The sequence below is a fragment of the Asterias rubens genome, chromosome 22 (assembly GCF_902459465.1).
Source record: "Asterias rubens chromosome 22, eAstRub1.3, whole genome shotgun sequence".
NCBI classification, from domain to species: Eukaryota; Metazoa; Echinodermata; class Asteroidea; order Forcipulatida; family Asteriidae; genus Asterias; species Asterias rubens.
This window is the reverse complement of record NC_047083.1, coordinates 6,467,498-6,493,203: the sequence shown is the minus strand read 5'-3', so window position 1 is coordinate 6,493,203 and position 25,706 is coordinate 6,467,498. Positions and strand designations below refer to the sequence as shown.

At 40.4% G+C, this 25,706-nt stretch overlaps 2 protein-coding genes across 2 annotated transcripts; one reads left to right on the top strand and one right to left on the bottom strand.

Moving 5' to 3' along the window:
- Window positions 1–2,093: 2,093 nt before the first annotated feature.
- Window positions 2,094–4,658, bottom strand: LOC117305424 (NXPE family member 1-like). The gene is made up of 4 exons (XM_033790292.1): window positions 4,042–4,658; window positions 3,562–3,617; window positions 2,699–2,913; window positions 2,094–2,603 (listed from the first exon to the last, which is right to left on the bottom strand). Exons 1-4 carry the CDS (start codon window positions 4,656–4,658, stop codon window positions 2,094–2,096), a joined length of 1,398 nt encoding a protein of 465 aa, XP_033646183.1.
- A 5,546-nt stretch (window positions 4,659–10,204) lies between these two features.
- LOC117305365 (glutamine amidotransferase-like class 1 domain-containing protein 1) lies at window positions 10,205–24,870 on the top strand. The gene is made up of 8 exons (XM_033790234.1): window positions 10,205–10,366; window positions 16,186–16,262; window positions 16,729–16,834; window positions 19,133–19,240; window positions 20,451–20,554; window positions 22,216–22,309; window positions 22,827–22,938; window positions 23,299–24,870. The coding sequence occupies exons 1-8, from the start codon at window positions 10,315–10,317 to the stop codon at window positions 23,321–23,323; spliced, it is 678 nt and encodes a 225-aa protein (XP_033646125.1). The 5' UTR covers window positions 10,205–10,314; the 3' UTR covers window positions 23,324–24,870.
- The last annotated feature ends 836 nt before the right edge of the window (window positions 24,871–25,706 follow it).

Genomic DNA, 25,706 nt, shown 5'->3' with positions numbered 1-25,706 from the left:
AAATGATGACCCCTGGGGCCGTATTCACGAAACAACTTTTAGCATACCCATTCTACAAAATGATGACCCCTGGGGCCGTATTCACGAAACAACTTTTAGCATACCCATTCTACAAAATGATGACCCCTGGGGCCGTATTCACGAAACAACTTTTAGCATACCCATTCTACAAAATGATGACCCCTGGGGCCGTATTCACGAAACAACTTTTAGCATACCCATTCTACAAAATGATGACCCCTAGGGCCGTATTCACGAAACAACTTTTAGCATACCCATTCTACAAAATGATGACCCCTGGGGCCGTATTCACGAAACTACTTAACTCCCAAAATAATAAGCACCCCACTTAAATTCCCAACTTGGACGAATCTTAGTTCACCCTACATTATCATTTTCAAGGTCGCTATACTTACGCACGAATCGCGCCTACCTAGTGGCATGGGGGCCGAGCGAAGCGCGACATCTCGCTATTCCATCCTAAACTGCTCACAAAAAGTAAGGAAACTTTTTTCAATCCAGTATATTTGTTATTATTTAATACTCTCTTTGTATATGGTATGTATCATTGCAAAGCTGAACTGTTCCTCTTCAAAATGATACCACAATTGCAATGTTTAGATGTTGCTGGACTTGACCACGTTAATGAGAATGAGACACAAATCAAATGTGCCAAAATTAGCAATTCTGTTTTACCGTTTGGAACAATCAAATTGACACTGTAATTCAAACAAGCAAGACAACTTACAAATCTTAATCCACTTTATTGAGACAAGAAGTTTGGTATAGAGCAAGACAACTTACTGATCTTAATACACTTTATTGATACAAGAAGTTCAGTAACGAAGTTCCGGCTGGTGGGCGGATAACTAATTTGCCTGGTGGGCGGATTACTTATTTGCCTGGGCGGATTGCTAGATTGCCCAGGCAAGTAACTACTTTACGAGACACCTTTGGTTTTTAACCAATCGATTGTTTTGATCCTATAGACGATGTGACCTATGTTTACATTCAAACCGCCCTCTGTTGAAAAAAACACTGTAACGTCATGTTTCGCCGGGCAAAAAGAGTCGTATAGTCAGTCATAGTAAGATTGCATACACTTTCTAGCTGGCTGCCAAAACACAAAGGTTTTGCCCGGCGGTATGCGCGCGAGTCATGTTATGATTTTCGTGTGACGTAAGAGGTCACATCGTCTATAAGAAATGTAGATATGGACAATAAAACTAATCTGTGGACATTTTATTTCAAAAAGTGGACGCATTTTTTTAGATATCGCAAAATCCGGAGCGGGATGTCTACACATGAAGAATAATCCCAAATTGCATTTTATAAACAATCTGAGAAACATTTCTGACTGTAGTGTTGGTCAGAATCCACGTTTTGGGGATAACAATTGGTACCTTTTTTAACAACCGCATTACTTCGAGGTGAAATGATAAAAAAATACTTTATTCTACCGAAAGCTGCTTTATAGCTGTACAACTATAAGCCGAGTATTTTTGTATGACCCATAATTGGTTTCACCAAACGTTTTACACATTCCCCAGGGACACGCTGCCTTTGATTGGGCGATTTGGGCTATTGAACATTATGATTTAAGACTAAATAATGATTTCAGTTTCAAGTCAGAACATGATTGCAATAAGGAGTTATGACCATTTAAGGTTTTCATTGTTTCAGCTCATTCAACGAGCCAGTGACAGAGAGATTGATTTTTGTTTAAACACAAATTATTTCAAAACTTTGAAATTTAAGTTTGATTTTGTTTTTGTTTTTTTCTAAAAACTTCAACATTATTTGAAAACATGGCTGAAAATTACAAAAATGACTGCAAGTATATATAACATCTCACTTGGGCTTGCACATACCCAAAACAACTCAACTCAAAGACTGCAACTGAAGGATTCGGGTACTTTTTCAAAAAGTCCACAGATTTACATTAAACTTACAGGGTGTATAGTTTTTGAGAAATGAGTAAAACAAGTCACAAAATAATTTTCGTCTCGCCAATAAACCACAACAATCACTCTTATAACCCAAAGCGCCCAATCCAAAAATAATGTCACTTCATTATATTAATTATTAATTTGTCATTTTTGATTGCCCACTGTTGCTAAGTTATCGCAAACGTACCCTAGAAACATGTTCAGTTCCTGTACTATAACTGCGTGAGGCATATGCACGGAATTCTTTGCCGGGTGTGCCAGGTTCATGTCCCACAAGGGTAGGTAGAAAGCACCTGTACCCTTAAAACCATCCCTTAATGTATTTCCAATCATTTCTTTTGAAAGAAAATCCGAGAACAACAAATGAGATGAGATATGTGGATAGTGCCGAGGGTGTGGTCCCTTAATCACAATTAAAATATTAGGGCAGCGTTTGCGTAAGCGAAGTACAGCATTCCTTATCAATGCAGTCCGTTCTATGAAACTCTCGCTTGTCCACACTGTGAAGTGTGCCCAGGGGCTGAGCACAATGATGTACGTCTGGCAGTCGAGGGTGGTTAGTTTGTCAAGAACATCAACCTCGTACTTCATGTCCTTGCGACCATAGATGTCGCTCCCAACTCGTTCCGGATGGAAATAGTATAAGCTACGGTAAGGTTAAGGGAACGGTATATCTTTTGCACAGGCTTCAAATGTCCTCGTCCTCGTCCATTTGAACTTAATGCCTTGGGTTTATCTGCTTTCAATACACTGTTAAAATCCTTATACCATTGGCCTATGGTTGAGTCGCCATGTAAAATGACTTTCTTGTCGCGTAGACATTTGTGCAGCATGTCCTTTGGAAAGTCCGGTATTCTGCAGAGCATTGAGTGCCATTTGCCATTCAACCAATAACCCTGGACAGCTGGTATGTCTTGGTCGGGCAGACATCGCGGTAAGTCGTTCAGAGGAGGGAGAAATCCAGCTACATGTACATAGAAGAAAATTGAAAAACAAAGAATAAAATCAGTTTTATGTAAAGAAGCAGGTTTTTCGACAACGTAAACTTTTGTTTCTCTCTGAACGAAATTTGACAAATGTTGCTGTTTCAAAAAGAGAATCAGACAAAACCTTTGGGATATGCTGCGGTACAACAAATTAGTAAATGGAGGACAATGTTTGTCGATATCCCCGCAATAGTTCATTCTTATTTTCTAATGTGCTATCATTTATCAATGGTTGATTTTTGCTTTATTTTCAGGACTACCATAATGAAAGGACTGATTTTGTAGCATGTACTTCGGATTTAACAGCGAATCTCCATGACCATGAAGACCATGTGTGAACATACTATGCGATGCATATGCGATATGCATGCGATGTCAAAGGTGATATGGACATGGGCTCAATTTACGATTGAAGCAATTTAGTTCCCCAAGAAACGCATCGGCGAACACGGGTTGCCAGACTAATCTGCCCATTTGGTTGTGCTGCATCTGGAGACAACATGGCTTCCAGTAACCACGTGACCGTACAAGCCTATAATCGCCTTTTAACTGTTCATCTTTGATACTATGCTGCCTCATGCCGTTATAACTTAATTGCAAACGATCAACAAACCATGTATGCTTACCGTCGATTTGTATTTTCTTGTTCTTCTCTATGCTCACCGGTTGCATAAAATTCGGGCTGTGGGTAAAATCAATCAATCGTTAAATTTATAAGGCATGATCTAACATGATCAAACAGTCGTTGCTCATAGCGCCCGTACAGTAGGCCTTTAAAAAAAAGTAAAAAGAAGACTAGCATATCATAAGATCAGATAGTCGTCTTAAGTTCTTGATTTAGTTTAAGATTTCCCTTCAAAAGACACTTTGAAATGGTCCATTGTACCCATGGAGGAAATGGCTAGGCAGGAAGGGGGAACGCCAGTAACCCAGGTTGTTTAAGTAGTGTTTTCAGAACTAAAATAAAAATGCTTTTAATCAGAGTGCCAAGACATGATAATTCTTACCAGTTCTTTCGGGTTATAACCTTGATTGTTTTGTTTTGATTACCATGTGGAAATTTTCCGTACAAGCTAAACAAAATGATAAACTGTTCAATCACATACCCTTTGAATAGATACTCTACGCCTTTTGTCAACTCGGCCAGCTTTTGGTTGCATTTATCCCAGTCGGTATTGTAAGATGTGAAATCATCACAGGACAAACCTTTCGGTTTCTGGCAAACAAGAATTGTCTTCCCAAGTGCATGGTGTGCTGGATATTGACACAGTCCAGTCCATGGCCCGCCACTCCTCAAAAAGCAAGTTGTCCTTTCTGCTTTCTTGCCTTTATGGTTGAAGTATCCATTCCACTGTACTCTTTCCTTTGCAGGCCAGATCACATTTCTGAAGCAGTCAACAGCCTCACTGGGATGCACAAGAATGAGTTTGAATTCAGCTTGACCAGCCCACGCTGCCAGCAATGTGACTTCATATGTACCGTTATTGTAGTCAGCAACATAACCAGCTGTACTAGCTCGCGGATTATTTGAGTTTAGAGTGGCGTACCAGAAATCCCCGCCTATAACCCGGTCCCTCCCTTCGGAATCTCTCGTCTGAATCCGATACTTGATGATATCTCCGACTTGAATGTGTCCTCTAGGTGGTATCAGTTGGACGTTAGTCTTGGTGTGGCTGGTGATACCCGTGGAGGATGGGCCGGTTGTGTTCTTTCTTTCAATCATACTCACATTAGAAGGCGATTGTTTCAACTGAAACGGGACAGCACGGATGGCAGGAGTTTTAACAAACTCAACTCTGTCTTTCAACAACTAGTAAAGGGACAGGAATGTGGAGTAAGTTGTGGCTAGGCCAATAGTGAAGAGTTTGTAGGAAGAACATGTATAAAAAGTGCAGTATATTTTCTCTTTAGGCTGAAAGTTTTCACAACAATTATGTACATTTCGTTCAGGAGACAACTTCTAATGGCAAGTCACTTTCAAACACTCCTGTAGAGCACAACACACACCACTTTTAAAAATGGCGTGGTGTGGCCCTATTGTGGCCTATACAAGCAAATACTTAGACCTACGCCCACACGTACGAGGTTTTTGCTCACACGTACGAGGTTTTTGCTTTTACGTGCGAGGTTTTGCCCATACGTGGGAGGTTTTACTCACACGTGCGAGGTTATGCTCACACGTACGAGGTTTCTAGTCACACGTGCAAGGTTTTTGCCCACACGTACGAGGTTTTTGCTTATACGCGTACGAGGTTTTACTCACACGTGCAAGGTTTTGCTCACGCGTGCGAGGTTTTGCTCACACGTAGGAGGTTTCTGCTCACACGTGCGAGGTTTTTGCCCACACGTACGAAGTGTTTGCTTATACACGTACGAGGTTTTACGCACACGTGCAAGGTTCTGCTCACACGATACGAGGTTTTGCCCAAACGTACAAGGTTTTTGCTCACACGAGGTTTCCCTCACACGATACGAGGTTTTTGCTCACACGATACAAGGTTTTTGCTCACACGATACAAGATTTTTGCTCACACGTACGAGGTTTTACTCAGACACACGTACGAGGTTTTGCTCACACGTGCGAGGTTTTACTCACACGTGCGAGGTTTTGCTCACATGTGCAAGGTTTTTGCTCACACGTGCAAGGTTTTTGCGCACACGTACGAGGAAACAGATTATAAGTGTTCTTCACCATACAACACTATTGATTATGCGTGATGAAATGTCTCAACAGCACAGAGGATTCGGAGTGAACCATTCGGGGTTCAATTTGTAAACGCGCAAATATTACCATTACTCAAGATCAAGTGTATCAGCCGAAACCATATAACTGTAAGGAATATTTTTTAGAGGAGGAAGATAAAAAAAGAAGACACTAGAAAAGTGTGAATACCGCATAATAGCCGGGCTGGGATTTGTTCAAACAAAACAAAACAAACATATCAACACAACAACACACAAAACCAGCTCTGTTTTGCACACACTCCATGTGCGTTTAAAAAATAATATATGTACCGGTATTCTTCAACGTTTAGTGAAATGAAAAGAAGTGCCGAAAGGGTTGATACAAAATGACACAAAGACTTTACATAGACATTTATTACGCTGTCACCATCTTGGCCATTTTCCCTTTTTCCAATAACAGTCATGAATGCTAACATTCATTGCGCATGGCACCAGACTATTATTTCGTCCAGCCTCAGTTTGGTTACAATGAGTTGGAATGGAGTAAAATCAAGATGAGCACACCGTGATAAAGGTCTATAGCAAGAGAGGATCTCGATTGCTTTGTATGGATATTGATGGAGAGCCTGCATGAACGAGAAGAGTTGAGTGAGGGGACCGCTGCATGGGGCTATAGCTCAGGAGATAGAGGGCCAGCACATTATTTCAGGAGGTCGCAACTAGTCGAAACGTTGAGACCAATTCAGAAATGACTCCGCGGCAGTACAGTTAATTACGATTCTATAAGCTAAAGTAGTAGTACAAGTCTATTTTCTATGCCATCCGCCCTGGTAATATAGTTAAAAGCAGGACAGTTCTTTTCAGAACTGAGAAGTCTCCCGAACCCCCGATTATCTACTTCGCGGTAGTAGAATTAAGCAAGATAGTTCTCTAAGAACAAACTCTACCTGGCAAGTAGATACACACATGGCGTTACCCCAAACCAAATATACATGTACATTGATACCTCACCATAAGCAATGCCTCAAAAACCCTATATGGATATATTTTTGTTAGCTGTGAACTCATTGAAAATGTAGTAATAAGGGACACTGAAAATATATGAACGGATTTTCAACATCTCACATCAGGTAAAAAATAAATAAAATTTTAGTTAGCTTTGTGTTCGCATTGTAAAGAAGCTTCTACCCGACGTCAGTGCCGTGCACTGACTGACGTCCTACCAGGGGTAAGGTGAAGACGAGGTGGGCGTGAAACAGGTTGAAAGTTGTGCTTAGAAAACAAGTGCAAGTAAAAGCAACGCTAGTTGGAACTAAAATGTATAATGGGTGTACATGTGTGACCTAAAGACGGTCTCCACGGTCTCTGATGAATACACGGAAACTGACTTACCATTGTGATCACCGTTAAGGTAACACATAAACCAAACAACACTGCTAAAACAGTATGTCGAGATGGATATTTTGCTGCCATCCTGCTACAGTTCGTGATGTGTTCAATGGTTCATCTATATACAGACGGTACTTAAATCTCCTTGTACAATAAGAATGTCATTTTGACTGCGTTTTCACAAAACATGTCCTTCTCGTGGTAACAAAAAAATTGTCATTCTGAAGACCGTATAGAAGACTCCTCTCTGCGTTTGACGTCACATGCTTGGTTGTTCATACAAAAAGACTGGAGACAATATTATGGGTGCGTTCATTCATGGAGCAATGGTTCATTTAGCTTCTCTGGGACTGTCCCGCGGTGCTCACTCGGGTGAGCCCCTGACAAGAGCTAAACGAACGACCACTCACCGCTCTCGTGTTGACGTGTTTACTTGGGGGCCAGCCCCCAAGTGACCCACTCCACAAGCAGGGCACTGGGGGCTGACCTGGGTGAGCCCCTGGAATGACGTCAAAAGCTATCCGAACACACCGGGGCAGACCGGGTATGACCCGTGGAAGCTAAACGAACGCACCCAATATTGTGTAATGCGCGATTGCACCACGGTCATAAGGTTGCTTAAAAGCAACAAATAAGTCAGGCGTGACCGGTGCGTGCACCAAGCACCATGCAAGCCCTGGGCGCGCACCCTGGGCCACGCCAGTCGTATTCCAGAAACCATCCTGTGTGATTGTGTGTCTCCTTAGAGCTCCCCAAACCCCCGGGCTTCCAGAGCGGTGCGACTCACCTATCCGGTAAATATCCGAATGTTGCTACATGTATAAGATATATAGCGCCATTCACAACATTGGCGACGAGAATAAATTGTTGCGTGCAAAAGAAAGAAAATCTTCTAGAAATTTACTAAAATTAATAAACTCCTTGTCCAAATTTGACGAGGAAAAATTCTTGTTTTGCTTTGTGAAGGGCATGGCATACCTTCAATTCAGCTCCTATTAGTTCCAAAGCTTAGAAGTCCTAAGCTTTGGAACTAACTGCGCAGTGTCAACTTCGGTCAAGCGGGTGTGATGAACCCTTTACGGCATGGGTCCGGGCCCCCTGAAAGGCCCGCCGAGAAAACTAATTTTGCATTCTAATGCATTGTAATTATAGATGCTCTGTGATGTAGTCTTAGGCCAATAGGATGCATAGCGAATGAAACAACATACAGCCGTTAAAATGTGTAAGCAAACTTGTTTGGTTAGCAGCATCTTTAGGTGCGGATCTATGACACAAGTTTGAGGGTGAAAATCTGTCTAAAGCCGTGTTCGCACTGGACATAGTATTTTGAGTATAAACTAAGCCAATCCGCTGGGTAACATTCCGCTGGGTTAACTTTCCCACCGTCCGCACTTGGATTTATTTGACTCGGCTAAACTTACCGAGACCGTGGTAACCGAGATGGCCCCTTCATAACATTGAATAGCTCGATAATCACGAAATCTTATTCTTCCATAACAAAACGTGTCAGCTTCTTCGGGTCTCGTACGGATGGGAGATTTAACCGAGTCGTCGCGTCCGCATTGGACTTTCTGGCTCGGTTTAAAAACTGACCTGGTCATCAATCTTCCTGGGCACCTTTGGCTCGGTATTTCTTCCTCCATGGTTAAACTACCCATTCGGGTAAGGTAACTTACCTGGGAGGAAAACTTCCTGGGCTGTTCGCATTGAACTTAAAATGGGTAAGTTACCCATTGGCTCGGTTAGTTTACCAAAATTAAGTCCATTGCGAACAGGGCTAAAGTCTAGAGTGAGGACGCGAGTGTGAAACCTACGGCATAAGACACAGGAGTTAACGAAAGCGCGGGAACGTTTGTGTCCACCACCCTTTAAAATTGGGGTGGGGACACATCCCTTCCACTCTTTCAATTGGGGGAGGTGCAAATCAATTTACGATGGAGCATTCGTGTGAAAAGCCTTACGTCGTGTGGGGTCCGGGCCCGCTGAAGGGCCCGAGCAAAAGTTTGCATTTTAGGTGCTCTGTGGTGCAGTTTTTGGCAAATTTTGGGGGGGCATTTGGGACACCCTCAAACAATGTGTCATATCCCTTGCCCCCAAGATTAGTGTCCATTTGCGGGACACAGGGTTTGGTCTTACACACAGTGCAATTCTTGGGCGTACGCTATAATGGAAAGACAAAAAAAAAAAAAAAAACCTTATCTCAACTTACTTTGTCTTAATTATTAACCACTCTACAACAAATTGGTTTCTGTTGTCACCAAGAACTATCAACTGGAATAACACAAATAATTCAATTACTTTTTCAGAAAATTGCAAAATTAAAATACAGTTCTTCTACCGAAGTGTGAGGAAGAAACACACGGTATTTAAAAACAATTCAAGAGTCCAAGGTTTAAGAAAAGGTAATTCCTAGACAGGAATCTTTAAAAAATTGCGGCCGGGGACCAACCCCGTGTTCCAAGCGTGTACATCCGGGGAGAGAAGATTGCGGGGGAACAAGTACCGTGTTCCAAGCGTGTACATCCGGGGAGAAGATTGCGGGGGAGGGGGGGGGGGGACCAAGTACCGTGTTCCAAGCGTGTACATCCGGGGAGAAGATTGCGGGGGGGGGGGGACCAAGTACCGTGTTCCAAGCGTGTACATCCGGAGAGAAGATTGCGGGGGGGGGGGACCAAGTACCGTGTTCCAAGTGTGTGCATCCGGGGAGAAGATTGCGGGGGACAAGTTGATGAACAAAAACTACAACTAATTGTTGTGTTGTTAAGTATTTTTTTGTGATAGATTTGTTGTAAACTATATTTTCAGGAACTTTTATTGTTGTCATGTTCTTTTTTGTCTGGTAAGATCGGATCATTTTCGCTGTTTGCAATTATCCGCAGTAGGTAATAAATTGGTCTCTGTAGTGTTATTTTTTCTGTGTGGTTTCTTTGTATGTACTGCTTGCCTGAAAATAAATAAATAAATGAATAAGATAAGACAGTTTTTTTTCGTCAATGAACCAAGGCATAGAGCAATGGAAATTTAAGTTTTCTGATGCCAACAGTTATACAACCTTATGCAGCAGACGACGCAACGAGGCTTTCTGTGTACACACGCCGCTGCGCAATAACCTTTGACCTACACACGACACATGACATGCACCCGGCCCGAAACAGCAATCGAACAAACACAGCCAGCAGCTAGCTAAGACGAGGATGCTCAAACGCATGCTGTTGGCCACCAGGGTGTGATACGACATATCATATTCACAGGTAAATAAGTGGTATTAAAGACAACACACACGTGTGCTCAGCAGTAGAAGAGGAATGGCGTCATCAGCTAAAGCGAGTTGTCTTCTTGTAATCAGCGCAAAGGAAGGTTTGTTGTATTTATTCTCAAAAAGGACGTAGTCGTAGGCCTGCATGTTCCGCCCCAACTTGATAATCGTCCCAGGCCAGTGGGGGTGTCCCAAACGGGTACCGGTCACTTCCATGACTTCGGCACCTTGCGAACTCGGCACCTGCAAACTCGGCACTTGTACAAATACAAACTCGGCACCCAGTTGAAAAAGTTCGATTTTCACACTGCGTACCGTGCGCGTAGGCCTCATTTTTATGTATTAAGTTCAGTCCCACCATGAATATACATAGTCCCATAAAAAGTTTGATCATGTTATATAGTTATTACATAGAGTAAGGACAGACTCTATGGTTATTAGTAATAACATATATCCTCCGCTTACCAGTTTTCACGCTATTATGCCTTTTTCTTTGAATTGGGAAAAAAAGAATGATGCCATATATATCAACCAATGCCCTAATGGAAAAACGTCACGAAAAGTGTGAATTTTTAACCAGAAAAAAAACTGGGAGTTCACGGAAAACGGTCGGGCGTTGTCGGCGAGTTGTTGGCTTTTAGTAGGACCCCCCTAATTACCTTCTTTTGTTAGTATGAAGTATGCAAACATAGATTAAAACTTGATGGACATTGAAATGTTCACACTACACACCGATCTTCGCTGACTTCAACTGGCCCCATTTGTTTTGAGTTTTTCCTGTTTTCACGGCAAACAAGAAAGCATGGTTTCCCGGTGAAGCCATACATGGAAGAAACATCTACAGTGACTACAACCAAGTGGTCTTTGAGACTCTGTGTATGACTTTATAGCCAGCAGTTATCTTCGTTTTATTCAAAATATTGTTTAATGAAATTTTAAAATTACCATGGTAATTTGCAAAAAATTACAAAATAAATAATTTAATAAAAGTGTGAATAATCATTGGCTTTCAAATCTGATTTTTATTTAATTTTTGACCCCTTTTTTTTCTCTTGAAATTTATAATAAAGTGATAAACAAACAGTGATAATTGATTCAACAAGCTGATCGTTTAAATTTTTTATATTAATAATAATATTGATCTGCGGGTTAAGAAAAAAATCTCCAAAAATATTAGAAAATGATATATGGCACATGGCTTCTCTGTATTTTTTTTCCAGAATGCTCAGCAAAATATTCAGTCACATGATTTGATCATCATGAATTGTGTATTGAAATAGTGTTTGATGAAACTTTTTCGGTGGGCAAATATTTTTATATGGCCCCAACATTATGACATATTTTTGTACCTTGTAGAAATGCCTAAAATACCAACCTTTTTGCATATTTACAAGTGCAAATATCCAGTGGAGCCTTACGTGTTTCTAAGTTTTGGTCAAGGGAGAGGAGACTCTTTGCTTGGCAAATAAAACCACAAATTTTGTATCTAGGGACTGTTAACATAGAGGTAAAAGATTTGCCGCGATTTTAGGGACACCTCGAAAACAGGACCTCCTACGATAATTATAAGGCTACAAATATTATTGGAATATATGTTGGGTGCTATAGGTCAATCTGCGCGATCAACCGATCGCGCTGCGCTATCGACCGATCATGCTGCGCTATTGAACTATCTATTGGTCGCGCAACAATCGGTGGATCGCGCAACAATCGGTCGATTGCGCAACAATCCGTCGATCGAGCAACATTCGGCAAAGAACATGCGCGATCAACCGATCGTAGGGGATTGGCTCTGCGCGATCGGCCGAATGTGCAGGAATGGTTTTGCGCGATCGGCCGATTGTGCAGGAATGGTTTTGCGCGATCGGCCAATTGTGCAGGAATGGTTTTGCGCGATCGGCCGATGTTCAGGGGCCGAATTCACAAAGGTGTAAGATTGATCTTAACTGCAAATCAATCGTAGTTGCTAACTAAAACTAAAGTGACGTCACAATATAAATCACTATGGTGATACTGAAAATTTGTCTTGCAATGAATTTTATTGCTTTGAGAAATCGCCCACAGGAATGGTTTACCTTCACGATCGGTCGAACGCGCGAAGAATCCGATGTCTTGTGGAACTGTGTTGTGGGCCTTAAAGGCAGTGGACACTATTGGTAATTACTCAAAATAATTATTAGCAGAAACCTTTCTTGAGCACGAGTAATGGGGAGAGGTTGGTAGTACAAAACATTGTGAGAAACGGCTCCCTCTGAAGTGACGTAGTTTTCGAGAAAGAAGTAATTTTCCACGAATTTGATTTCGAGACCTCAGATTTAGAACTTGAGGTCTCGAAATCAACCATCTAAACGCACACAACTTCGTGTGACAAGGGTGTTTTTTTTTTTCATTATTATCTCGCAACTTCGATGACCACTTCAGCTCAAATTTTCACAGGTTAGTTATTTTATGCATATGTTGAGATACACCAACTGTGAAGGCTAGTCTTTGACATTTACCAATAGTGTCCACTGCCTTTAATCTCGATTGCCTCCCTAACTCTGCATTGGTGCCAGAACTTGACTGGAGCGATGAGCTGGGCTTGTTTCCATTTGATAAGATGATCTTGTTCGTGTGAGTGTTTGATGATTACTTATTTGTTTAGGTGTCCCAGTCTGCTGTGTGCTTGATGTTCCTTGATTCTGGTAGATATGTTGCGGCCGGTCTCCCCGATGTAGACTTTACCGCAATCGCAGGGAATGCAGTAAATGCCGGGCTTGCCTTGGGTGTCTTGTTTGTCCTTGTGTAGCTTTGACTTATTTTTGGAAATAATTTGTTGGTTGTGAACGGTCGATAGTGTAGCAGGGGACACCAAGAATATTTGAACAGAAATTCAACTTCTCAAAGCAGGTGAAACATAACTTAAAAATTGTTGTCGAATTCTTGTTCGCTGTAAAGAAGCTTTGTACCCAGGTTGTCAAGGTGCAGTGGCGCTGACTGACGCCTACCAGGGCTATTAAGCGCCCTTAATAACGCACGTATGGCACTCAGCAAAAGAACAATTGCAGGGTTCTCCACTTGACTATAGGACTTGTACTAAAGTGTATTAATTCAAAAATGTTTCCTTGACCAGAAGTCTTTTTACACCCAAAAAAGTAGAAAAACTATTATATTCGTTTTAGTAGGGAGAAACTCTGGAATAGATGCCTCTAGACCATTCAACCCCATGGTCTGAACATTCAAGCAAGAAGGAAACAACTAATAAACCTTTTAGTTTGACATCTCCTTTTTCCCCACAGCTTTTTAGCCTGAGCCTCATTCACTAATTAGTTACTTTTTTCCCCCACCTCCCCACCCTTGGTATCGTCATTTGTGTTTCCATCTTCTTATGGTAAGCCATTCCCTTCACTTCAACCCCCCCCCCCCTTGTCTCCCTATTCATTGTTTAACCCTCCTTGCTTTTTTCTGTATGCTTTCTAATCCCATTCATGTATTTCCACTTCACTGCTTATGTTTCACTTAGTTACCTGTTCATGTTTGTTGTGTTGTCATTTAGCCTGAGAGAAAGACTCTGCTAGGGTCAATGGTCAGGCCATTAAAAACTATTTTTTGCATTTATACCCTTGGGCCGTTTGGTTGGTAAGTTGTTTGCAACAGCTAATTCTATTTTCTCAACAACTATTCTACAGTTTATATTCGGATGGGCATAAAAAAGGATGACCCCCAGTCACAGCGTGCAACCATTTTTTAATGCAGTGGTAACATTATTATTCCTCTTCTCAAAGTTTTGTTGTCATCTTCAAACATTAGGACGGAGTATGCATTGTTAAAAGCAGACGAACATTCAAATGAGACACAATTCTTCACTGTTCCCTCAAACCTGCGGGTGTTTATCACACAGCGCTAAAAATCATCCAACGCTGAGAACGATCAAGGTGATGTATATCACTTCTCATGTTACCTGACCCCTGAGCCGTATAGCACACTGTCTTTGTCGGTGTTGGTTCTCGACCAATAAAACTTCACAATTTGTTAGGCCGAACAAAAGAATAGTTGTGTTTCCTATTACCGGTACACTGTGGCAGGAGAATAGGGTAGGTAGGTAGGCAATAACTTTTGTTTTTGCTTAAAGTTTTTATGGCTCTGAAAATTAGGGTAGGCTAATGTTCTGATATTTTTTTTATTTTGCGCACGCAATTGAAAAACTGACCGTGTCAAATTTGTTATGTAAATATCAATAGTCCCTACATGCAGTACTGTCTATTCACTGATTTGTGAATACATGTATCTGACTTAATTAACACCAGTTGAAATTGGATGGTTTGAGTACAAATACAAACACAAGAACATGTAACCATTCTTTCAAGAACAAATAACAACATGTTTTTATTGCAGTTTTTATGTAAAAGTAAATGAATAAATATAAATATGTGAGGTTTGTGGAGACGCCATGCTAGATCCTTGCAGCAATGCGAAGACTCCCCCTGTCCCCAGCTGTGCCGCCATGATGCTGCAGCGAAAAACACTATTTATTTTTACATGCGGTGCCGTGACACACACAGTACACGGCATGCACAAACACACGCCGCACGTACACACATAGTACATGTTTGGTTTAGATGTACATGTTTATGTATATGTACATACTCATGTACAGCACATGCATGCAACGAAAGGAGTTGAGAAGTCTCGATCGATTGCGTCTCGGTGGGGCACCATGCTTGTGTTGACCCTTGTCAAACATTTTCAAAAACACTTTCCTCATTTATATTAATGTATTCTTAAGTCATAAAAACAAAATTGCAAAAAATAACTTTTCAGAAATTGCAATGCTTGACCCCCAACTTTATCTGCAAATAAACGGAGTGACAAATTTCTGAAAACACCCCTGCACTCCTTTTTCGACGAGCCCAAGTACGTCACAGAACCGCGCTAAAAAAGTAATCACGCAAGTTCAAAATTCCAATGCGCAATGTTGGAAATGTGCACATTCTCGCAGGTAAAATGTTTTAATTTGCGTAGGCACGTCTTCAATTTGCGCAAGTGTTGCAAGCACATTTCTAGAATATATAAACACAACAACTGAATTTGTCGAGAAGGTCCTGGTGCGTGTGGTGTGTGTGTGTGGACGGACGAAATCATAACGATCCGAAGGACGGGAGGACACGCGGCGTGCCGGTGGGTACGTACGATTGAAGTGACCAAGGTACGAAATGACAAAGGTTCGAAGTGTCTGACAATCTTGTTTGGATGAATAAAAAATATAGGAAAAAACATAGAAACGTACCAGGACGATGTGCACAAAAATGAGGTTTAGGGTCGGCACCATAATATTTTATTTTTATACGTTTTTTTTAAATAAAAAGATACAGGGTCGGCGTGATTTTCTAGGGACGGTCGGGTAACCGGAAACACAAAAATTATTTTGTTCAGCCTTACTGAAATATAACATACAATTGTTGCACGCTGTGACGGGGTCCATGGGGTTTGGTACACCTGAGGGGGAAATGGAACCCGAGTCGAAGCCGAGGGTGCCATTTTACCTCGAGGGTGTACAAAACCCATTGGACCCCAGTCACAGCGTGCAACAATTGTTTTGTTATAACTTTGTATAATTGTTATTCCTTTTCATGAAGTTCTGTTGTCATCTTCTTTCAAACGTTTTTACGACGGACTATTTGCCCTCTTCATTGTTTAATAAGCAGACAAACAAGAAACAATTCCCTCGAACCCGCGGTTGTTTGGTACACAGCGCTGGAAATCGACCAACCCTGGGAACGATCAAGGTGATGTACACCGGTGTACATCACTTTTCAGGTTACCCGGCCCGTTGAGCCATGTAACCTTTTGTTTTTGTTTCAGTCACATGATTTGTTCTCGACCAACCAAACTTCACAACTTGTACAGAGGTATAACAATGTTTGTTGTTTGTATGTTGCAGGAGTTCCAGCACAGTCTTTCATACATGCTTTCACGTTATGTCATTCAGCATTCAGTGTGCAGTTGGCATCACCAGATGTAAGTCATTGCATTGTTATCTTCTCTGAGCAGCACTGCCTTAAAGGCAGTGGACATAAATTGGTGTATTTACTCAAAAAAGTTGTCAGCATAAAAACTTTCTTGGTGCAAGGAATGGAGCGCTGTTGATAGTATGAAACATTAATGTGAGAAACCACTCCCTCTGAAGTAAAGTAGTTTTTGAGAAAGAAGTAATTTTCCATAAATTTGATTTCAAAGATGGCAGACTTTGTTGTGGCGTGTCATGGCCTAGCGATTAAGAACACTGGACTCAAGCATTTCTCTAAAACTAAAGCACCTCAGTAAGTAATATTTAAGGGAATTTTAAGGGAATCTTTCTACTATTATTATCTTCAAACTGTGTAAGTTTAATGTAAATCTGTGGACATTGTGTTTTGTGTTGGAAAACAAATTCATAGACCCTTTAACCAGAGATTTGTGTTTAAATGTTTGTCATATTTTGCAGAGAAAGCCAATTGACTTCATTGAACAAGATGAGAGCAGCAAACGATGGTTAAATGAATTTAAGAGTAAGCCGTTCTCAACACCTGTCAAGTTGGATACAATTGATGGTAAGTAAAACAGTGTAAACCTGCAGGCCTTTAGAATACCATGTTCACCAAATTATGAATACATAGTGTACACTGTATGTAATAATGGTGTGGATTATTCATAGTGAACTGAAATTAGTTTAGGATATAATTTCACGTTTTAATATAAGTCGGTTATAATTCACCTAAGAATAAATTTTCAATTTATGTTTAAAGGTAAAATATACCCTTTGGTTTTTGTTTGTATCCTATAAGTGTACTAGAACATGTATAATACAATCAAACTAGAATGTGAAAATTTCATTGCAAAGAAGTGGTCATGTTTTCAAGATTCCGCAGAAAATCTTGAGCCAATCAGGGCTCGAATTTCACGCTGGACCACAGGCCCGAGGCCAGTGATTTTAGCTTCGGTCCAGTAAACTTTATGCCGGACAAGTCCGGCGGTCTTGTGTTTTTTTTGTATACATACTAATATAGTTACTATTACAAATAATTATATGAAATATATTATCTTTCATTAAAAAATGTATTTCAATCTCATTTAGAATAAAAGTTTTTGTTTTACTTGTCGTCAAATCAGTGTTCTGAGCACGCCTGCGGAACGTCAATCCGTCCTTTTTTCACGTGCATCTGGCTGCATACAAGTTTTCCATTCAGTTTACTTAGCCCACACCTTGTACATCTAGTCTCAAACCATTTATATTTATGCACCCGGGGAGTGAGCGAGTGGAGACGAGGGAGTGATGTGTTGGTACCCGGCGCGGCGGCACACCTTAGTACAGCGATGTTTGTTTACCACTGATTATGTGTAAAGTCTGATACCTTACAAAGGAGTGTTGAATTTGCATTAAGAAGGTCTAGTTGCAATACCACACATCCCTGTGTTGCATGGATTAAAAGTAAGGTCTTGTTGCCAAACGTCTTGCTAAGTATGGCTACCAACGCTGATGAGCTTCTGACTACTGCTGTCAAATTTTTGGTCAATCTTTTTATGACGATCTTTTTATGAATGCTGCACGTTGCAGTGTTTTGTTGGTGATTTGCCTGTCAAATTGGAATTTTTTTGTTGATGCGGCGAGAATGACGTGAAGTAGGTATATGGAACTTTATTGATTGGGTTTCACAGCAAAAAAAAAGCCTCCTAAGGGATGAAAAAGGCCTGCTGTTCTATCGTGTTAACTTTTTTTTTTTCCTAATAAAATGTTGGTCTTGTAAAAAATCTTCCGGTCCAGTAAAAATTCTGAGCAACAAGCCCTGCGGTCTTGTGGATTTTTTCCCCAAATTCGAGCCCTGCCAATATGTTAGCAGGAAGAGAATTCCCATATATAGACTACACAATCTACGCATCTCAGATTCAAATTTTGGGGCATAAAAATGTGATTCTGTTAGCATCCACACTACCTCAAAGTATATTGTTTCTCAAAATGCCTTATACTATTAATAGCTTGTGTAGGCTTCTAATCTATACATGTTTTTACTGTCCTACATGTACATGGGTTTACATTATGTGTGCACTAATCACTAACGTCCATCGATATATCGAAAATACTCAAATACTCAATATTCTTTTACATCGATAATGCTGATTTGTAATTTTTTAATCAGGCATGCAACTCTTTCTTCGGAAAAAAACCACAAAAAATAATTTTCTCTTTGAACGTGTATGACTGGTTCTTCCCACATCCCCTTAGACAAAGATATATCGTATCAGAAAACACTGAGGCTTTACAAGACCTCTTCTCTGTCTTTAAAACAAAAGGTGTAATTAATGAAAACTGGTTCTTGACTGACTTTGACCTGAATGATATTGTCTGGGTACAGCAACTCGTTACTCAGCTCTACTACTCATTGACTGTCCTGGTGCTCTGTATGATCTAGCTCATAATCAGGATCTGATTGATATTGTTTATTTTATTGTTATAGCAACTCTTACTCAGCTCTACTACTCATTGACTGTCCTGGTGCTCTGTATGAATCAGGATCTGATTGATATTGTTTATTTTATTGTTATAGCAACTCGTAACTCGGCTCTTCTACTCATTGACTGTCCTGGTGCTCTGTATGATCTAGCTCATAATCAGGATCTGATTGATATTGTTTATTTTATTGTTATAGCAACTCGTTACTCAGCTCTTCTACTCATTGATTGTCCTGGTGCTCTGTATGATCTATCTCATAATCAGGATCTGATTGATATTGTTTATTTTATTGTTATAGCAACTCGTTACTCAGCTCTACTACTCATCGACTGTCCTGGTGCTCTGTATGATCTATCTCATAATCAGGATCTGATTGATATTGTTTATTTTATTGTTATAGCAACTCGTTACTCAGCTCTTCTACTCATTGACTGTCCTGGTGCTCTGTATGATCTATCTCATAATCAGGATCTGGCTCAGATACTGCAGCATTTCAAATCACAAACAAGTAAGTTCAGACAACCGCAAAGCAAACAACTATAATGTAACAGATCTAGTAGTAAGACATCTGCTCTAGCACTGCAGAGGTGTTTGGTTTGAATCCCACCTGATGTTTTGAGTCCTGTGGATTGTATGTGTCTTGGGTATGTATAGAACCCCTTTGGCAGAAGGCTAGGAGCATGTTAAGGCCTAATTTCATAGAGATGTTTACATACTAAGGTAGCTACATGTAAGTACCGCAACACTATGCTTACTAAGCTTGGGCGATATCGATTTATTTTATTCCCGATATATCGCCGACAATATATCGCGATATTCGATATAATCGCGATTAGTTAAATTTGACATCATCAGTCTTCAGTTGTATAAGAGACAGTCACAGCATAAGAGATGTGTTCTAATGACCTATTCTTCTGGTTTTACTCCAAACCTATGGGGTGCATGATGTCTCAGCTAGAAAATACATCCCGATATTGCGATATTTAATCGATATCGCGATATATCTCGATATATCGATATTTCAATAAAAACCAAATCGATCCGATATCGAAATCGTTTCCAAGTTAGTATCGCGATATTCGATAATATCGTGATTTCGCCCAAGCTTAATGCTTACCTGATGAAAGTGACCAGCCAAAATACCATGTGAGTGTACAAGTTGTGCCTGGTGTCCTGCTAAGCAGGGAATTGTTAAGCTAACATTTTTTGGCCTTACTCGCTGTGAATGAAGATTTTTGTTTGTAATTTTATTTACCTTTAGAAGTTTCAGCTTCTATAGTCGTGAAGAGTGACGTTCTCCGGAGAGTCACTTAAATACCAGTACTGGTAAAATGGTTGTTGGCTAAAATAATGAGTGATCATTGATAGTACACCTTCCCTTTAAGTTGTGAGGTACAGTAGGCCAATCAATTTCCATTGCCCAGCGGTCCAGGGAGGGGGGAGGGGGGAGGGGTGGTTATTCCAGCCCTATTGGCACCTGCCTCTGTATACATATTAACATCTGCATGGGAGACTTTTGAATGCTAGGTGGCAGCAGACTTACATGTACCAGGTAAATTTCCATTGTTTAGGTGGTTCTGAGCGTGCGCACTTAACCAATAACCATGGATTTTACCTGGTAAGTCTGCTGCCACCAAGCATCCTAAAAGCCTTCTATTCAAACCCTATTGGTATCTGCATGATTGGGTGACACTTTTGTCTGATTTGTGTTCCTGCAGAGCCTGTGTGTGCAATTGGTATGGGTGTGGCTGCCTTATGTTGTGACAAAGATGTGAAGACTCCTGGAGCTAAGTGGGCGTATAGTGGCTATAGTTTGACTGCGGTAAGTTCAATGGGAGACTCTTGAACGCTAGCTGGCGGCAGACTTATCAGGGCCCAATTTCATAGAGCTGCTAAGCACACAAATTTGCTTAGCATGACATTTTTTGCCTTGATAAAAACAGGATTACCAACCAAATTTCCACGTGAATTTCAGGATAAGCAAACAACAGCTGAATACATGTACAATAACAAGCAATATGCAACAATAGGAAATTTGGTTGGTAATCGTGCTTTTATCAAGAAAGACATTTAATGCTAAGCAAATTTTTGTGCGAAGCAGCTCTGGTCTGCTTACATATTTATGAGCTGGCACACAATTCCTGGAAATAATGGATTTACAATGTACCTTATATAAGTCTGTGAGATATCTGTGAGATAGCATCCTGAAGCCCCATTGCCTTCTCAAAGATATACTACAAATAGCAATGCAAGCTCTACTGCAGGTGTTATACACACAAAGTTGCAGAATATCCAAACAAAGTGCTCAGCTTGTTCAATAGACCATGTAGGCCATTTGCCAGTCTGCAGATACATTCATTTGTCAAGTGACTACCATACAAATATAACATGGTTTGTTTGAGGGTGACTAGTCGATATTAGCTCCCCAAGGTATTTGAAGTTGCCAAACTATTCCCCGAGACAAAGCCGAGGGAACTAGTTCGTCAACTTCCAATACCGAGGGGAGCTCATATCAACTACACCCGACTAAACCATGTTATATTTGTTTTACCATACTTCATACATATTCAGTTGTTTGGAGCAAGGGAAAATGACGACTGTGAAATAAAATGCACCATGATACGTTTGTTTATGTGTTGTATATTGATAAAGAGATGTTTGTGCGCGTGTAGAAAACAGTACCACTATCGTAAAGCGCATGACGAGTAGAATAGCGCACGGGCTGACTGATCGCACAATGGTAAATGCGCTATTCTACTTGTCATGCGTATTTATCATGTGCGTGAATACTCACGTGCGCCCTTGGTAAATTGCAAAGATAGCACCAGGCATGTGATAATGAATGGACCACTACCAGTAAGAAGTCGACTCTCGGTCATGAATATGTATGAGTAAAGTAATAGGATTCATCCTGCAGTCATTTAGTACACAACATTTAAAGGACACTGGACACTATTGGTAATTGTCAATTGACCAGTCTTTTCATCTTGGTGTATCTCAATATATGCATAAAATAAAAAACCTGTGAAAATTTGAGCTCAAATGGTCGTTGAAGTTGCGAGAAAATAACGAAAGAAAAAACACCCTTGTGTGCTTGCAGATGCTTGATTTCGAGACTTCAAAATCTAATTCTGAGGTCTCGAAATCAAATTCGTGGAAAATTACTCCTTTTTTGAAAACTACGTTACTTCAGAAGGAGCTGTTTCTCACAATGTTTTACACTATCAACAGTCTCCAATACTCGTTACTGAGTAAGGTTTTATGCTAATTGTTATTTTGAGTAATTTACCAATAGTGTCCAGTGCCTTTAAAGTGTTTTCCAGAGAAGTCATGTTATAGTGCAGAGTAACTGCAGTATAAATTAACTATCTATTTTCAGACAAAGTTGCTGTTTTATGTGAGCAATAACAATCATGCTGACACTTGCTACAAGTGAATGACATTTTATGTTTTGTATTACGATTTGTTTTCTTTTGTTATTAGCCTTCAGTGTATGAGCTTGCTCGATCACCTACCTTCTCTAATTTACCAATAATATTGGAGGACTATATCAAGGACAATGGCGCTACATACAGTGGTAAGTCTCAACTGAGTGCACCCCACTAAATAGGGGGAAAAAAATTATAGTAATAATATTGAAGTCTTATATAGCGCACGTATCTACCAAACATGGCGCTTAGTATATACATTTACACAGAGAGAGGGGTTATTGAAAATTATGCAATTCTGAGGCCCAATTATGTAGCACCTTATAAGGGTTTACAATGTCCTACGGCGCATTTAGCAGCCAAAGCCAGGAACACCGGGGCGAACCCCTTCTCTTTTCGATAAGTGCTGATGGTTTTTTAACGTGCATTACACAACAGATGGGACCAATAACGGCTTTACGTCCCATCCGAAGGACGAAGCAATGGTTACATGTAAGTGTCTTGCTTAAGGACACAAGTGTCACGGCTGGGGATTCACGGCTGGGGATTCGAACCCACACTGCTAATCAGAAACGCCAGAGTTTGAAATGGTGCATTTGCTCGGCCACGACACTGCCACACTGGCCGAGTTATTTAATATTTGTGTTTGACCTTTGTCTTATACAGCTAGTGTAGTGGATGCAGTGCATGTTGTAGTGGATCGACATTTGATAACAGGCCAGAATGAGATGTCAACATTAACAGCTGTGCAGAATCTGATCCTACTGTGTAATGCCAAGTAAGGCTGTGTATTCATTCTTTAATCCAATGGGTTCAGTGTAACCAAAATGCGAAAAGAATGGCTAATAAAGTCAAGCCTTGCTCTTTAGCTTTTTGTTAAAGACACTGGACACCTTTGGTAACTGTCAAAGACCAGTCTTCTCACTTGAACATGTATCTCAACATGTATCTCGTCAATGCATTGTCATTTTGACGCGCTGTCAATGGCAGAAGTTTTTCAAAACCTTGAGGTTGGGGCCAGATTTTTGAATTGTTAATTACGGTAATTATATTTGATGCTCTTAACAACTGGACCATGACACCACACAGTACCATAATACAGTAGACTGATGCTTGTTTGTTTCTCTTTGTTACACAGACAGGGTAAGGCAGGAGTGAAGTAGACATTAATGAGATGACAACTCATCACATGTTCAACTCATCCAACCAATCAGAGAACACTCTCCTTCAACAAAGGTCAAAGGTCAGGTAAACTCCTTAAAAAAATCATCTCTTGACAGCTATCTTGAGGCCTATGGGTTACTGTGCAAGGCAAGTTGGATAGTTCATTGGTTTCATGACCAGAAAGATATAATAATAGTCACTTGCAAAAAAAACACGAAAAAGCTTTTTCATGCTAGGAAGAGAGAGTTTGAGAGTTAATCAATAAATACTTTTTACATTGTTACATATTGTACATATGAGAAAAATATTGTATACTGCTTGTGCAAGGAATCTATAAAATGGCCTAATCCATCAGAGTATTTTGCCAACTCAATTACCAAAATCTCTGCGTTTCAGTCCATGAATATCAAAATGAAGTATCAAAGATAGACCAATATGGAAAACTGTAAGGTAATCTGTATACAATCCCGGCCAAAATGCTTGGGCCACCCATTCCTAAGGTTACATAAAGCCGTTCCCTTTTCACTTCCCACTGACAATAATCATTTCCCCTGTCCCCTCGCTCTTGTTGACTGGGGCGCAGAAGACTGTGCAATCAGAACATTGAAAGGGGGCAGGGGAGCCAAGGAGATATGGCTGGGATTGTAGACTAAAAGCTTCCCCTTTGACCAAGTTGAGTGAGACTGAAACTTGGGCAAATGCCTGGGATGGATTTTAGGTCACCTAGGTTCTTGGTAAACAATGCTATCAAACTGAAATTGTGTTTTGGGTTTTTTTTTTTTTTTTTCAATGATGAGCTGATACAGCTTTTCAGCGGTTCCTGAGCACAGGATTACCTTTTAAAAAAATTGCTTTCAGCCACTTTAGTTTAAAAAGTAAATAACAGTAAGAATGTATTTTTTTATTAAGCTAAGACTAGATCTTGAGACAAAACAGGTCACTGTTCACATCTGGCCAACATACATGTAAAGGAAACATCAAGTTATGAAACATGTTACATAGTGGTTGGGGAAGAGAGAAAGTAGGTAATGTTTTACCTAATTCCTGAAGTTGGTCATTACCTTACATAGGACTACAGTTCATTCGCCGTTGTTTTTGAGATGAGTGCATTATTGCAATTATTTAAAGGCACAGGGTTGGGACAGATATCACTAGAGATCCCAAATTGGGTGTTGAAAGATAAAGCTGTGAGTTGGTAGAATGGTAAATTTTGCTTTCATTTTAAGCTAGTGCAGATTGCAGAGAGTTTGGGTATTTGTAAGAAACCTTCATCCACTTTGTGTCAATCTGTGCAACATTGCATTACTTCTTAGAGTGTAGTGGCATAGAGTGCTCAGTTATGGCCTGAAATCCTACTCTAACAGAGTCAGGATCAGAGGCGCAGTTTGATGGATCAATGAATTCAGTAGCCGTTATTGGATGGATCATCCCTTCAGCTTGGAAAGCTGCAAGCCTATTATGCGAGAGAGAATGCTGGGATGATAAAAATAATAACTTAATTTATAATTGTAGGCAGCGCTGTTCAAAGACGCATGACAATATATGTACAAAAGGAGTAAACCATTAACAATTACATTACACATTAGAACAATACAGGGAGAGGATTATTACCAACATCTATGAAGTAGCAATTAAAATGCCATTGCAATGTTAAACAATTCTGAAAACAACCAAGAAAATCAGAAAAAGAGACAATCAAAAGTAAAAGCTCTAAAGTGAGGCAAGGCACTGGCATTTGACTGTAATTTGCTTGTCACAAATGTATTGAGAGGCATACAAATTAGTTTCCCTTACCAAGATGTCAATGAGTTTATCAGTAACTGAGACAGTCAATAGGGTCTGCATTAGGACTCACTTGAATATTCATACTTGGCTGGCCTGTAGTTCTTTGAATAGTGGTGGCACTCTTGACTCCATGTTCTTTTGGATGGAGCATCAGGGGTATTGTGCAAAACAGGTTGTCAAAGTACCCTTTGTGTCTCTTGCTTTGTAAGTCAGCAGACAGTCGAGCAACTACATCTGGGACGACACTGAGAATGACTGGAGGCTGGTCTCCCCCTGCCCCCTGGTTGAAGTCAAACCGGTATTAAAACTTAGCCATGTATTTTAAACTTGACATGATTTGGTTAATACAAATAATGAACTGTAAAAACCTAATACCTGTGTGGTCATGCAATGATTTCAAGAATACCCGCTGTAAAAATCTTTTTGATTTTCCTGCCAGTGGTCGCAGAATTTCATGTAGGGTGCCATCGATTGCCGTACTGCGCGGGGAAATGTAACAATTGCCCCCTCATTGCAAACCATTCTTTACTGCTTGGCCAGGAATTAAATGATTTACAAATAGTACCAAAGTAAAGTTATGAACGAATAAATATCTTG

Coding starts and splice junctions, on each gene's coding strand:
- LOC117305424 (XM_033790292.1), bottom strand. CDS start 4,658: ATGATTGAAAGAAAGAACACAACCGGCCCATCCTCCACGGGTATCACC. Junction 3,618..4,041: donor GTAGAGTATCTATTCAAAGG/GTATGTGATTGA, acceptor TTTTACCCACAG/CCCGAATTTTATGCAACCGG. Junction 2,604..2,698: donor GGTATAAGGATTTTAACAGT/GTATTGAAAGCA, acceptor TTCCCTTAACCT/TACCGTAGCTTATACTATTT.
- LOC117305365 (XM_033790234.1), top strand. CDS start 10,315: ATGGCGTCATCAGCTAAAGCGAGTTGTCTTCTTGTAATCAGCGCAAAG. Junction 19,241..20,450: donor GCATTTCAAATCACAAACAA/GTAAGTTCAGAC, acceptor GTGTTCCTGCAG/AGCCTGTGTGTGCAATTGGT. Junction 22,310..22,826: donor CAATGGCGCTACATACAGTG/GTAAGTCTCAAC, acceptor TGTCTTATACAG/CTAGTGTAGTGGATGCAGTG.